The 13,050-nt window shown below is 46.7% G+C and overlaps 1 protein-coding gene across 2 annotated transcripts in view; it reads left to right on the forward strand.

The window, feature by feature from the left end:
• The window catches only part of LOC121286760 (docking protein 5-like), a 517,742-nt gene that overhangs the window by 472,345 nt on the left and 32,347 nt on the right, over positions 1–13,050 (forward strand). Inside the window, exon 8 of one of the 2 annotated variants that reach the window (XM_041203793.1) lies at positions 7,342–7,462. The exons of the other annotated variant lie outside the window; for it this stretch is intronic. Coding sequence (XP_041059727.1) covers positions 7,342–7,462 — 121 coding nt within the window. The remainder of the gene's footprint in view (positions 1–7,341; positions 7,463–13,050) is intronic. 2 annotated transcript variants of the gene reach the window in all.

The raw sequence follows: 13,050 nt of genomic DNA on the forward strand, positions 1-13,050 counted from the left end.
GGCACAAGGGGTGCAGAGCCAAGAGGTAGTCCAAGGCTGCCAAGGTACACAGGCAGCGAAGCAGCTACCTGAATGTGTCTGAGGTGCAGTGCCGAAGGAGGCTCTGTCTCTCAAGAAAGACAGTCAACTATATCTGTTAGATGATTGGGCCTGAGATCTCCGCTAACTGTGTGGGAGGATATGCCAATGGCTCTAAAGGTCACAGCTGCCCTCAACTTCTGTGCCTCTGGCTTCTTCCAGGTGGGTGATCTTTGCGGTGTCTCCCAATCAGCTGTCCACACCTGTGTCAAGCAGGTTATAGAAGCTATGTTTAGGTGTGCATTGACCTTCATGCACTAGCACTGGGACCAAGCCAGCCAGACACAGCGAGCCAGAGGCTCCGTGGCCATTGCTGGCTTCCCCCGCATCCAGGGTACAGTAGACTGCACACATGTGACCATCAAGGCATCAGCAGGTGAACCCAGTGCCTTCATCAATAGGAAGGGCTTCCACTCCATGAACGTGCAGATAGTGTGTGATCACAGGATGCTGATTCTGCAAGTCTGTGCAAGGTACCCAGGCAGCTCCCACAACACCTACATCCTCAGACACTCCCAGGTGCTGGGGTTCTTCAGTGCTACAGTCAAGCTGGATGGATGGCTGCTGGGTGACAAGGGCTATCCCCTCAAAAGGTAGCTCATGGCACCTCTCCACCATCCAAGAGCAGATGCTGAGCAGTGGTATAATAGGAGCAACATCTCCACAAGAGCTGAGGTGGAGAACCCATCGGTCTTCTCAAAATGCGCTTCCGATGCCTGCACTATTCAGGGGGTTCACTCTAGTACCCCCCAGATTGTGCGTCAGTGATAGTGGTATCTTGCGCTGGGGGACGCTGTGGACAATGAAGATGTAGATGCAGTGGCTGCGCCTGCACACAATGAGTCCAGTGAGTCTGAGGCTGAGCATGCACAGGGAACTGCTGATCTGGGCATACTCCAGGGAGGCAGGGACACCCAGGAGGCTTTAATACAACGAACCTTCAGCTAGCCCACCACAGATGGACCACCAGGGCAAGCCTGGGCTGCAGACTCCATACTCAATTCCTGAAAGCTAAATCTGCCTGGATAGGAACATTAACTAAGGGCCTTGTCAATAAAGCTGAATGTCACACAAATCACTCATAACATTATTGGTAACCATCCCCCTGCAGAAGAAAAGAGGCACACTCAGCCATAGTGACATGCCTGCATTTAATGGTATAACAAAAGGAACTTAAGAAAACAAAATGACAAAGGTGTTAAACATCACACCGACTCATAAAGGCCTCATTGCAGGCCAACACAAAAGCACCAGTGATAAACCCACGGTGTGCCTAAGGTGCCTTATGTTTATGCTTTCGGATGCTACATCTTGGCGCTGCCCCCTCGCTGGGACTGGCATTTGAGATAACCAGCTCACTCTGCTGTTCTGTTGGCCTCGATGGCCTTGGCGGCCGTCCTCTGGCCCTTGGAGCCTGTGCTGGCCCCACCTGGGAGGGAGCGGCCAGTTCCACAGCTGGCATCTCCCCATTTGTCACAGCCTTATCGGATGCAACAGTCACTGGCAGAGGAGTGGGGGAGCTGCTGCCCTCATCCAGAGCGCCCTGAGAGGAGACCACAGAGATGACAGGCAGCTGCTGCACCAACGTGAGGTGGTTTGGACCTCCCTGCTAACTGTGGATGGATGGGCATCGAGCTGGGAAACTTGGTGCCCAGACCATCTCCCACACTGACACTGACCAACTGAGGTCAATACTGATGTGAGGGCTTGCTGGTTTGAGTGCATCTCCAGGAAGCCTTGATTGGACTCCTGGAGGAGCCTCTCCACGAGAGTCATCACTCTCTCCGTGGAGGAGGCATGGCGCTTGGACTTGAGGCTCATTGCATTGGTGATGGTCTGCGTAGACTCCTCCATCACGGAGGCCAAGTCAAGCATAGTCTCATATATCTCCATCAGATGCTCCTGCACACCCAGCCGCATTTCCTGTCTTTTCTGCGTCGCGGACGATTCCAGAGGCACATCATCAGCCCCCAACTGAACTCTGACTGCTGGCGCCATGGGCACTTTCTGTCTCCACTAGCTCCTTACGCCAGCCCTCACGCTTTGTCCCGGGACACTGGCTGATGATCTAATTCCCACTGAGGTGCTAGTACCTGTGCTGGTGCCTGCCTGGCAGAGATGGTGTGACGCTGGTGAGTCCGAGACTTCAGGGCCCTCAGGTGTGAGAGGCGGCCCCTGTGCCTCCTCCTCCCTGCCCTGCTCCACTGACACTGAAAGGAAGAACAAGGACATTAGATTAGTTAACGTGAAGACAATGTCAATGTGTATCCTTGTCCCCAGGATCATTATGCGCTCATCCTTCCATAAGCAAAGATCAAGCTATGTTGCAAACATCAATCACTGAACATTCAGCACTGCCATGGCTGTTGGGAGAACAATGCTGACCTCACTGCTGGGCAAACATACCTGCTCATGGCACCCCAGCCTCACCAACACCAGTGGACCTGGGTGCATGGTGCTTCTCCAGATCCAGGGCCTCCTGCTCGAACTGGGTAAGCATTGCCATGTGAGACAGCCCTCTGCCTGTCCTCATCCGCTTGGCAGCATTATGTGCGTTCTTCTCCTGAAAATTAGAGAAGAGCATTGATTAGTGTTTCTTGTACCTGGATTCTCTTCACGCCGGCCCACCCCAACCAGAGTGAGACATAACAGGGCTCCAGCGCCTCCTCACCCCACTGCTGCTGAACACTGACACAAAGGTGCCAGGCCTGTTCCCCCGCCCCCGCCCCCACCACCACTTGACCAAATGCTGTCCACATCACATTAGACACCACACAGTCTAACCTTCCACAGCAAGGAGGCTCAAGCACGTGGAACGCAGAGGGCAACAGATCAATCGGTGCCACGCCACCTTTAAGCTCCCCTCCCAGCATGTCATCACCCTGACTTTGACATGTCCTGGAGTTCCAGCATTGCGCCTAGGTGCAGCTCCTCCAGGTTGCCCCCAAAACAGTCATGTGGGTCTCACTGTACCACATGCTGTGGGTGCAGAACCCATCTCATCACCAACCTCTTAGGGTGACCTAGTCATGAGCAATATCTGCTGGCCCACCCAGTGAAGGACACATGCTGTCAATGATCCAATGAAGTCGCTACACTCAGACTTTGGGGGTAGGAGGGGTGCCGCCAAGGGAGAAAGCCTACCTGCTGGGCTAAGTGACCAATGCCAACATGGTACTCGCACTTCCCAAGCGCAGCAGGACGTTGAAGTGCTTGGAGCACTGGATCCAGGTGCGTTGAACCACCTTGTGGGAGCTCACCACCTCTGCAACCTCCTCCCAGGCACATTTGGTCATGTGGGGGGGCCTCCTCCTCCCGTCCTGGGAACGAGGACCTCCCGCTGTGCTGCCACCTCCTCGAGGAGGGCAGCAAGGCAGTCGTCGGAAAAACGAGGGGCAAAGTGCCCCCCGCGCTACCCTCTTGCCTGGCCTGCTCACCAGCAGCTCTCTGGGGAGCCCTTGCAGTAGCCATGTTTGACAGCCTTTGAAAGGCTGCAGCAGCTTTTTTAAACTGGCCGCCGGGTCACCATTGGACCCGGCAGTCATTGCAGTCCCCTCGCCGCCTGCCCACGCCCGCTGTCCTTGGGAGCCGTGATTCACGCTGGGCAGGCCTTAATTAGCCTCTCCGCCCACCCACAGGCAGAAAATTCTGCCCTTTGTTTTCAATCTGTTAGCAAACTTTCCATCCACATTGCTACATTTCCTCATACAGCTGATTTTTTCTTTGTACCAAGCTTCCTTGAGACATCTTTGAAAGCTGCCCTCTGATAATGCCCATATATCCCTCAGTTATTATGTTGCCTTTTATCTATTCAAATTGATTACCAGATGATTTACCCATCTTGAGTTCTTCAAGCCTAATTCCTTTTCAACGGATGACTCTAACTATTGTGTGGTACACCTACATTCCCTCTTGTACACCTACATTCTCTCTTCCATTATTATTTCATAAACCAAAACTCTACCAAAGCATTACCACCCACAATTATCGTCCACTGCTTACTGATGCTCGGTTTGGGTTCCACCAGGGCCACTCAGCTCCTGACCTCATTACAGCCTTGGTTCAAACATGGACAAAAGAGCTGAAATCCCAAGGTGAGGTGAGAGTGACTGCCCTTGACATCAATGCAGCATTTGACCGAGTGTGGCATCAATGAGCCTTTGCAAAACTGGAGTCAATGGGAATCAGGGGGAAAACTCTCTATGGAATCATACCTACCACAAAGGAAGATGGCTATGGTTGTTGGAGGTCAATCATTTCAGTTCCAGGGCATCACTGCAGGAGTTCCTCAGGGTAGTGTCTTAGGCCCAACCATCTTCAACTGCTTCATCATTGACCTTCCTTCCATCATGAGCTCAGAAGTGGGGATGTTTGCTGAGGTTTTTTTTTATTCATTCATGGAACATGGGCATCACTGGCTGGGCCAGCATTTATTGTCCATCCCTAATTGCCCTTCAGAAGTTGGTGGTGACCTGCCTTCTTGAACCCCTGCAGTCCATATTGCACAATGTTCAGCACCATTCGTGACTCTTCAGACACTGAAGCAGTTCATGTCCAAATGCAGCAAGATCTGGACAATATCCAGGCTTGGGCTGACAAGTGGCAAGTAACATTCACTCCACACAAGTGCCAGACAATGACCATTTCCAACATGAGAGAATTTTACCATCGCTCCTTGAAATTCAATCGCATTACCATCACTGAATCCCCACTATCATCATTGTGGGGGATACCATTGACCAGAAACTGAACTGGACTAGCCATATAAATACTGTGGCTACAAGAATAGGTCAGAGGCTGGGAATCCTGTGGCAAGTAATTCACCTCCTGACTCCCCGAAGCCTGTCCACCATCTACAAGGCACAAGTCAGGAATGTGATGGAATACTCTCTACTTGCCTGGACGAGTGCAGCTCCAACGGCACTCAAGAAGCTGGACACTAACCAGGACAAAGCAGCCCCTTCCACAAACATTCACTCCCTCCACCATTGTGGCAGCAGTGCATTCCATCTACAAGATGCACTGCAGGACCTCATCAAGCCGTCTTAGACATCACCTTCCAAACCCACAACCACCACCATCTAGAAGAACAGATGCATGGGAACACCAGCACCTGCAATTTCTCCTCCAAGCCGCTCACCATCCTGACTTAGAAATATATTGCTGTTGCTGGGTCAAAATCCTGGAACTCACTTCCTATCAGCACTGTGGGTGTACCTACACCACATAGACTGCAGCAGTTCAAGAAAGCAGCTCACCACTACCTTCTCGAGGGCAATTAGGGATGGGCAATAAATGCTGACTGAGCCAGCGATGTCCACATCCCATAAACAAAGGAAAAAATCTTAGAGTTAACTTGATCGTGAAATGTTCAGTTCCATTTAACAATAGTTTTGGTTTTAAAATGTTTATCAAAGGCTCCATTATGTCCTATTATACTATCTACAAGTCCATTTATTCATATTCCCATGAGGTCCTTTGTTATAGTTTTGGACAATTTCTGACCACCATACCCCAAATTATTTTGGTTCTCATTTGTAGCTTTCTGCTCCCCATACATATGAATGCCTATCAATGTCCTAACATTGTCGTGATGTTTCCATAACATACCTGGGAAGTGAACAGTAAAGGGTATCTGGTAATTGCCTTATTCAATTTATCTTGCATCTGCAGAAGATTTTATTCCAACATTTGAAAGCAATAAAGAATCCATTAGACTTGTTTTATGTTTAAAATATCAGGCCAGTTTATTTTGCAAAAGATTTCTACCCACCCATCAGCCCCAACAGCTGGAATGCATTACTATTAACATGGAACTACATTTAATAAACCAGTAAAATCTAATGAAACAGGCCCAACTGGAAGGAAGAGTACTTAACTGATGTGGCAGTTCTATGACCTGAACTCATTTTGTACTAATTGAGAGCCAAGGGTTTCAACCACATAAACTACTGAGAAGATAACCTTTCATTTTAATATTAATTAGAGAGCTGCTTAAGATTCCATGGCTCATTGTGTCCCATAAAATGAGTAGAATTTATTCCACGTCCGTTAGTGCTATTTTTGTTGTCACAAGACTGAAATATATTTAACAGCATTGCAGTTTCAAAATCTATTTGGATATTTATTCAGCCTCAAAGAGGTGTCAGCCTGCAGAGTAAGTCAAATATCTCAAGAGATTCACTCTAACAGAATTTTCCATTAGATGAGAAATATGCTCCATTTCTCATTTGTCACCAAATTTCATGTACCCTTTCACTTTTATAAAGGACTATAAGATAGGTCATTCAAGAAGGCAACGACTGAGACATTCATTTCACTTACTTTAAAGTGAGTCAAGTGTGTGTGTAACCCTGAAGGGATGTTGGTTTGAGATGCTATGTGTATTTATAGGGTTGCTGCCCTGTCAGGGACAGATTGGCGGGGGGGGGGCCTAAAATGGGGTGCCATAGCAGCTGTGCCATACTCATTGTGTATCTGTCCCTGTGGGTATTTTACTCATTGCAGGGTAGCATTAGGCAGCCCACTTTCCCCTGACCAATTGAAGCCCTTAAATGCCCAATTAATGGCTGTGACAGGGGAGGCCGGTGTCAAGTGCTTGGTGGCCTTGTGGCTGAGCTGGGGGTCGGTATCCCCTATTCGGGCACCCTGTGTCCATCAGAGGCCCCCCTCCAGGTTCTTCCAATGCCCTCCATGTTTCCCCTTCACCCCCCTGCCCAGTTAATCCTGCACCCCACAACTCTCACTGGGGCCTGCCAGCCTTCATCTGGCAGGACCCGGGACTTAGATGAAAGTCCAGGCACCATTGGCAGCACCTCTTTGGGTAGTCCCTACTGTAGCCACTGTTCCCAGTGGTGCTGTTGGAACAAGAGCTGGTAACTCTCGGAGACAGGACTTCTTCTCTGACATGGGTGGAAATCCTGTCTTGAGCTAATTAAAGGCCTGACAGCCATTAAATGGCTACAAGGTGAGTAAGCCAAGCAAAGGTGGGTTCGGCCCTGACTTTTATGCTAGGGGCGGGGCAGGTGTAAAATTCAGCAATAGTGTGTGCCATTCAAATTACTTCACTTGCAGTGATTTTACCATAAGTGATCGTTGTAATCTTGTTTATATGTAATTCACATGACCTCAGGTTAATTTGTTTTAAAACTTCAAACGCTGATGTAAAATTAATGTTTTAATGGTACGAACAAGACACTTGAGTTCAAGTTGTTATTTTGTAATTTCTTCAAACTTATGGCTTTCAACATACTTTTCTTCTAGCATCAGATCAAAGGGAATGAAAGAACAGCCTCATTGGGCACAATAATGCCTCTTCCTCGGAGTGCCTACTGGCAACACATTGCAAGACAACACAGTGTAAACCAGCTCCACATTTTTGAAGGTGGGTACAAGGAAATTTGTGGTAGATTGGAAAATGAAAACTAGCATATGTTGCGGTTAAAGGATTGAGAGAAAATCTACAGCCAATCATTGAAGCAAAATTTACAGATCTTGATGCTTTATGATAGAATATGCTTTGCTTTTTTCTCGCATTGTATATTTAGAGGTTATGCAATTTCCAGCGGTGGTTAATAAGGCTCGTGCTGTGAATGTTTTGGAGAATTGCTTAACATTTAAGAATTCTTGTTCTCATCACAAAAATGCTTGCATTATAGCCTGTCTGCCACAAGGAAACTGCAGGAACTTCAGCCTGATGCTCAGCTCCAAGAAAATAATGGTAGTGCATCAACTAAAACCCCTTCAACTTCCACAGTCCCAGATAGTGTTTGGTTAATGAGCTCCATATCTGTTCCTTACTGTTTGAGGTAAATACATCAGCTTGCTAGGAGGGGGTCATGGGGGTTAGCTTAATTGGATGAAGTGGTGCATTAGTCTGTTCTGCAGTGTCATGCTGCCATCTTTAAGACATGTCCATCAGCATGAACATTATCTGATAGTTTTTAAGGTAGCACGTTGAGGGTTAACTGCAGATGGGACTCCTGACAAGTATCTGACAAGTTGAGTGACAGGTTTGACAAAGATAAAGGTTCTTTGATAAATATTTTCACCAACTCTATTTCTTTAGCACTATTTACTTTTCCAGCGCTACCTGCAAAAATGCTACTCTACTTCTCTTGTTTCTTAGATGGGGATTTCTGCTTGTGTAGACTTATAGTGATCAAAATTCAACATTGCTATGCCTGCTTTTTGGATCTAAATTGAGTGTAATGATAAATTTAGCATGGGGACATCCTGCACCTACTATTAAATTCAGCTGGGATTTGCCAAATCACTGCTTAGGCCTCATTTGGATATTGTTCAATATTTGTTTCTAAAACTTGTGTAAACATTTTCTTTATTTGTTCATGGAATGTGAGCATCACTGGAAACTCCAGCATTTATTGCCCATCCCTAACTGCACTTGAGAAAATGATGGTGAGCCACTGCCTTGAACCTAGGTGCTCCACCATATGTTAAGGAGGGAGTTCTAGGATTCTGACCCAGCAACAATGAAGGGACAGTGACTTAGTTAAAGTCACAAGAGTTTGTGACTCAGAGGGGAACTTGCAGGTGGTGTTCCCACGAGCCTACTTTTGTTCTTCTAGGTTCTAGGTAGTGGACTTTACTGGTATGGAAAGTACTTCCATAGGAGGCTTAGCAAGTTGCTCCATCTAGTAGATGGTACACTCTGCTACCACTCTGTGCTGGTGGCGGAGGGAGAGAATTTTTAAGGTGGTGGATAGGGTACCAATTAAACATGCTGCATTGCCCTGGATGGTGTTGACCTGTTGACCTTCTTCAATGTTGTTGGAGCTGCACTGAGCTGCGCTGCCTTGGCCACATTCATCAGATGGATGATGGCCATTTATACCCAAAGAACCTCTGTCTGGTGAATTGGCCGCTGGGTCATGACCTCTGCTACAATGACATCTGCAAGCGAGATATGAAGATGGCAGACATTGAACTGACAACTGGGAGACAATTGCTGATGGATGTGATCTCTGGAGGCTGACTGTTTGGAAAGGGATTGGAAGTTGTGAGCAGAAACAAAATGTTTAGCTTGCCGAGAAGAGAGCCCAGAGAAAACAGAGGCCAGCGAAGCATCCTCCTTTTTAGCCGCTGTCTTCCTCTCCAGCAACTGTGACAGAGATTGCCATGACAGGGTGGGGATTCTGAGCCACACCAGGCAATATTTAACACATGTTGACCACCATGGTGCAAGCCATCATCTTACAAAACAGAAGGAGCTGCACTCATCCAGACAAGTGGAGAGTATTACATCACACTCCTAATTTGTGCATTGTAGATTGTGGACCAGCTTTGGGGAGTCAGAAGTGGGTTACTTGCCATAGGATCCCCAGCCTCTGACCTGCTCTTGTAGGCACAATATTTATATGGCTACTCCAGTTCAGTTTTTGGACAATGCTAAAGCTAAAGGGTGTTGAATGCTATTGAATATTGAGGGTAGATTGTTAAATTCTCTCCTGGCACATGTGTAGTGCAAATGTTATTGCCATTTATCACCCCAAGTCTGAATGTTGTCCAGGTCTTGTCAGACTGCTTCAGTGTCTGAGGAGTAGCAACCATCAGCGAACGTCCCCACTTCTGACCTTATGATGGAACGAAAGTCATTGATGGAATAGCTAAAGATGGTTGGGCCTCAGGTGCTACCCTGAGGAACTCTTGTTGTGATGTTGTGGGGCTGTAATGATTGGTCTCAAGCAACCACAAACATCTTTCATTGTGCTAGGTATGATTCCAGTGGAGAGTTTTTCCTCTGATTCCCATTAGCTTCAGTTTTGCTAGGCCTACTTGATGCCACACTCAGTCAAAAGCTGCCTTGATGTCAAGGGCAGTCATTCTCACCTCACTCCTTGAATTCAGCTCTTTTATCCATGTCTGAATAAGACCAGAAGATCATAAGACATAGGAGCAGAAATTAGGCCATTCGGCCCATCGAGTCTGCTCCACCATTCAATCACGGCTGATAAGTTTCTCAAACCCATTCTCCCACCTTCTCCCCGTAACCTTTGATCCCCTTACCTATCAAGAACCTATCTATCTCGGTCTTAAATACACTCAATGACCTGGCCTCCACAGCCTTCTGTGGATGAATACCATAGATTCACCACTCTCTGGCTAAAGAAGTTTCTCCTCATCTCTGTTCTAAAAGGTCTTCCCTTTACTCTGAGGCTGTGCCCTCGGGTCCTAGTCTCTCTTACTAATGGAAACATCTTCCCCACATCCATTCTATCTAGGCCTTTCAGTATTCTGTAAGTTTCAATCAGATCTCCCCTCATCCTCATAAACTCCATCGAGTATAGACCGAGAGTCCTCAGATGTTCCTCATATATTAAGCCTTTCATTCCTGGGATCGTTCTCGTGAACCTCCTCTGGACCCTCTCCAGGGCCAGCACATCCTTCCTGAGATACGAGACCCAAAATTGCTCACAATATTCTAAATGTGGTCTGACCAGAGCCTTGTAAAGCCTCAGCAGCACATCCTTGCTTTTATATTCTATTCCTCTTGAAATAAATGCCAACATTGCATTTGCCTTCCTAACTACCGATTCAACCTGCAAGTTAACCATAAGAGAATCCTGGACTAGGACTCCCAAGTCCCTTTGCACTCCAGATTTCTGAATTCTCTCCCCATTTAGAAAATAGACTATGCCTCTATTCTTCCCACCAAAGTGCATGACCTCACACTTCCCCACATTGTATTCCATCTGCCACTTCTTTGCCCATTCTCCTAACCTGTCCAAATCCTTCTGCAGCCTCCCAGCCTCCTCAATACTACTTGTCTCTCCACCTATCTTTGTATCATCTGCAAACTTAGCCAGAATGCCTTCAGTTCCTTCAACTAAATCATTAATGTATAAAGAAAAAAGTTGTGGTCCCAACACTGACCCCTGCGGAACTCCACTAGTCACCGGCCGCCATCCTAAGAAGGACCCTCTTATCCCCACTCTCTGCCTCCTGCCAGACAGCCAATTTTCTATTCATGCTAGTACCTTGTCTTTACTCTTAACTTACTGAGCAGCCTCCGGTGCGGCACCTTGTCAAAGGCCTTCTGGCACTCCAAGTAGATAACATCCCTTGGCTCTCCTTTGTCTAACCTGCTCGTTACCTCCTCAAAGATTTCTAACAGATTTGTCAGGCATGACCTCCCCTTGATGAAACCATGCTGATTTTGCCCTATTTTACCATGCACTTCCAAGTATTCTGAAATCTCATTCTTAATAATGGACTCTAAAATCTTACCACAACTTTTCTCTTTATATATTAATGATTTAGTTGAAGGAACTGAGGGCATTCTGGCTAAGTTTGCAGATGATACAAAGATAGGTGGAGGTCAGGCTAATCGGCCTGTAATTTCACGTCATTTGCCTCACTCCCTTCTTAAATAGGGGGATTACACTAGCGATTTTCCAGTCCTCTGGGACCCTCCCTGACTCCAGTGATTCCTAAAATATCACTACTAACGCCTTCAGCTATCTCCTTCAGAACTCTAGGGTGTAATCCATCTGGTCCAGGTGATTTATCCACCTTCAGACCTTTCAGTTTTCCTAGCACCTTCCCCTTGGTAATAACCACTATACTCACCTCTGCCCCCCGACTCTCTTGAACTTTGGGGATGTTACTCGTGTCTTCCATCGTGAAGACTGACGCAAAGTACCTATTCAGATCCTCCGCCATTTCTTTGTTCCCCACTACTATTTCTCCAGCATCATTTTCCAATGGCCCAATGTCCACTTTTGCCTCTCTCTTACCCTTTGTATATCTAAAAAAAACTCTTGCAATCTTCTTTTATATTACTGGCTAGTTTACCTTCATATTTAATCTCCCTCCTTATTTCTTTTTTAGTTGTCCTCCGTTGGTCTTTGTAGGCTTCCCAATCCCCTGGTTTCCCACTGCTCTTCGCCGCATTGTATGCTCTCTCTTTAGCTTTGATGCTGTTCCTGACTTTCCTTGTCAGCCATGGTTGCCTCATTCTCCCTTTAGTATGCTTCTTCTTCCTAGAAATGAATTTTTGCTGTGTCTCCCAAATTATTCACAGAAATTCCTGCCATTGCTGTTCCACTGTCTTTCCTGCTAGGCTCATCTCCCAGTCAATTCTAGCCAGCTCCTCCCTCATACCTCTGTAGTTGCCTTTATTCAACTGTAATACCGTTACATCTGATTCCAGCTTTTTCCTCTCAAATTGCAGGATAAATTCTATCATATTATGGTCACTTCCTCCTAAGGGTTCCTTCACCTTAAGCTCCCTTATCAAATCTGCCTCATTACACATCACTAAATCTAGAATTGCCTGTTCCCTAGTGGGCTCCATCACAAGCTGCTCCAAAAAGCCATCTCGTAGACATTCCACAAATTCCTTTTCTTGGGATCCACTACCAACCTGATTTTCCCAGTCTACCTGCATATTGAAATCCCCCATGATCACTGTAACCTTGCCTTTCTTACACGCCTTTTCTATCTCCTGGTGCATCTCGTGCCCCACATCCTGACTACTGTTTGGAGGCCTGTTCATAACTCTCATTATGTTTTTTTTTACCTTTGCAGTTCCTCAACTCTACCCACACAGATTCTACATCATCTGACCCTACGTTGTTTCTTGCTATTGATTTAATTTCATTTCTTACTAACAAAGCAACCTCACACCCTTTGCCAACCTGCCTATCTTTTCGATAGAATGTATATCCTTGGATATTTAGCTCCCAGTCCTGATCCCCTTGCAGCCATGTCTCCATGATGCCCACATCATACCTGCCAATTTCAATTTGCACCACAAGCTCATTTACCTTATTTTGTATACTGCGTGCATTCAGATACAACACCTTCAGTCCTGTATTTCCCGTCCCCTTTCTCATTGTCGTCCCTTTATCTGATATGTTTGAAGTTAGATTCCTAGCCCTTTCCAAACTCTGTCCTATTTTGTGTTCTGGAGAAGTTAATAGCCTCTCCTGGGGTCTCCTTTCTTTTCAG

This window comes from Carcharodon carcharias, chromosome 14 (assembly GCF_017639515.1).
Source record: "Carcharodon carcharias isolate sCarCar2 chromosome 14, sCarCar2.pri, whole genome shotgun sequence".
Lineage (NCBI taxonomy): Eukaryota > Metazoa > Chordata > Chondrichthyes > Lamniformes > Lamnidae > Carcharodon > Carcharodon carcharias.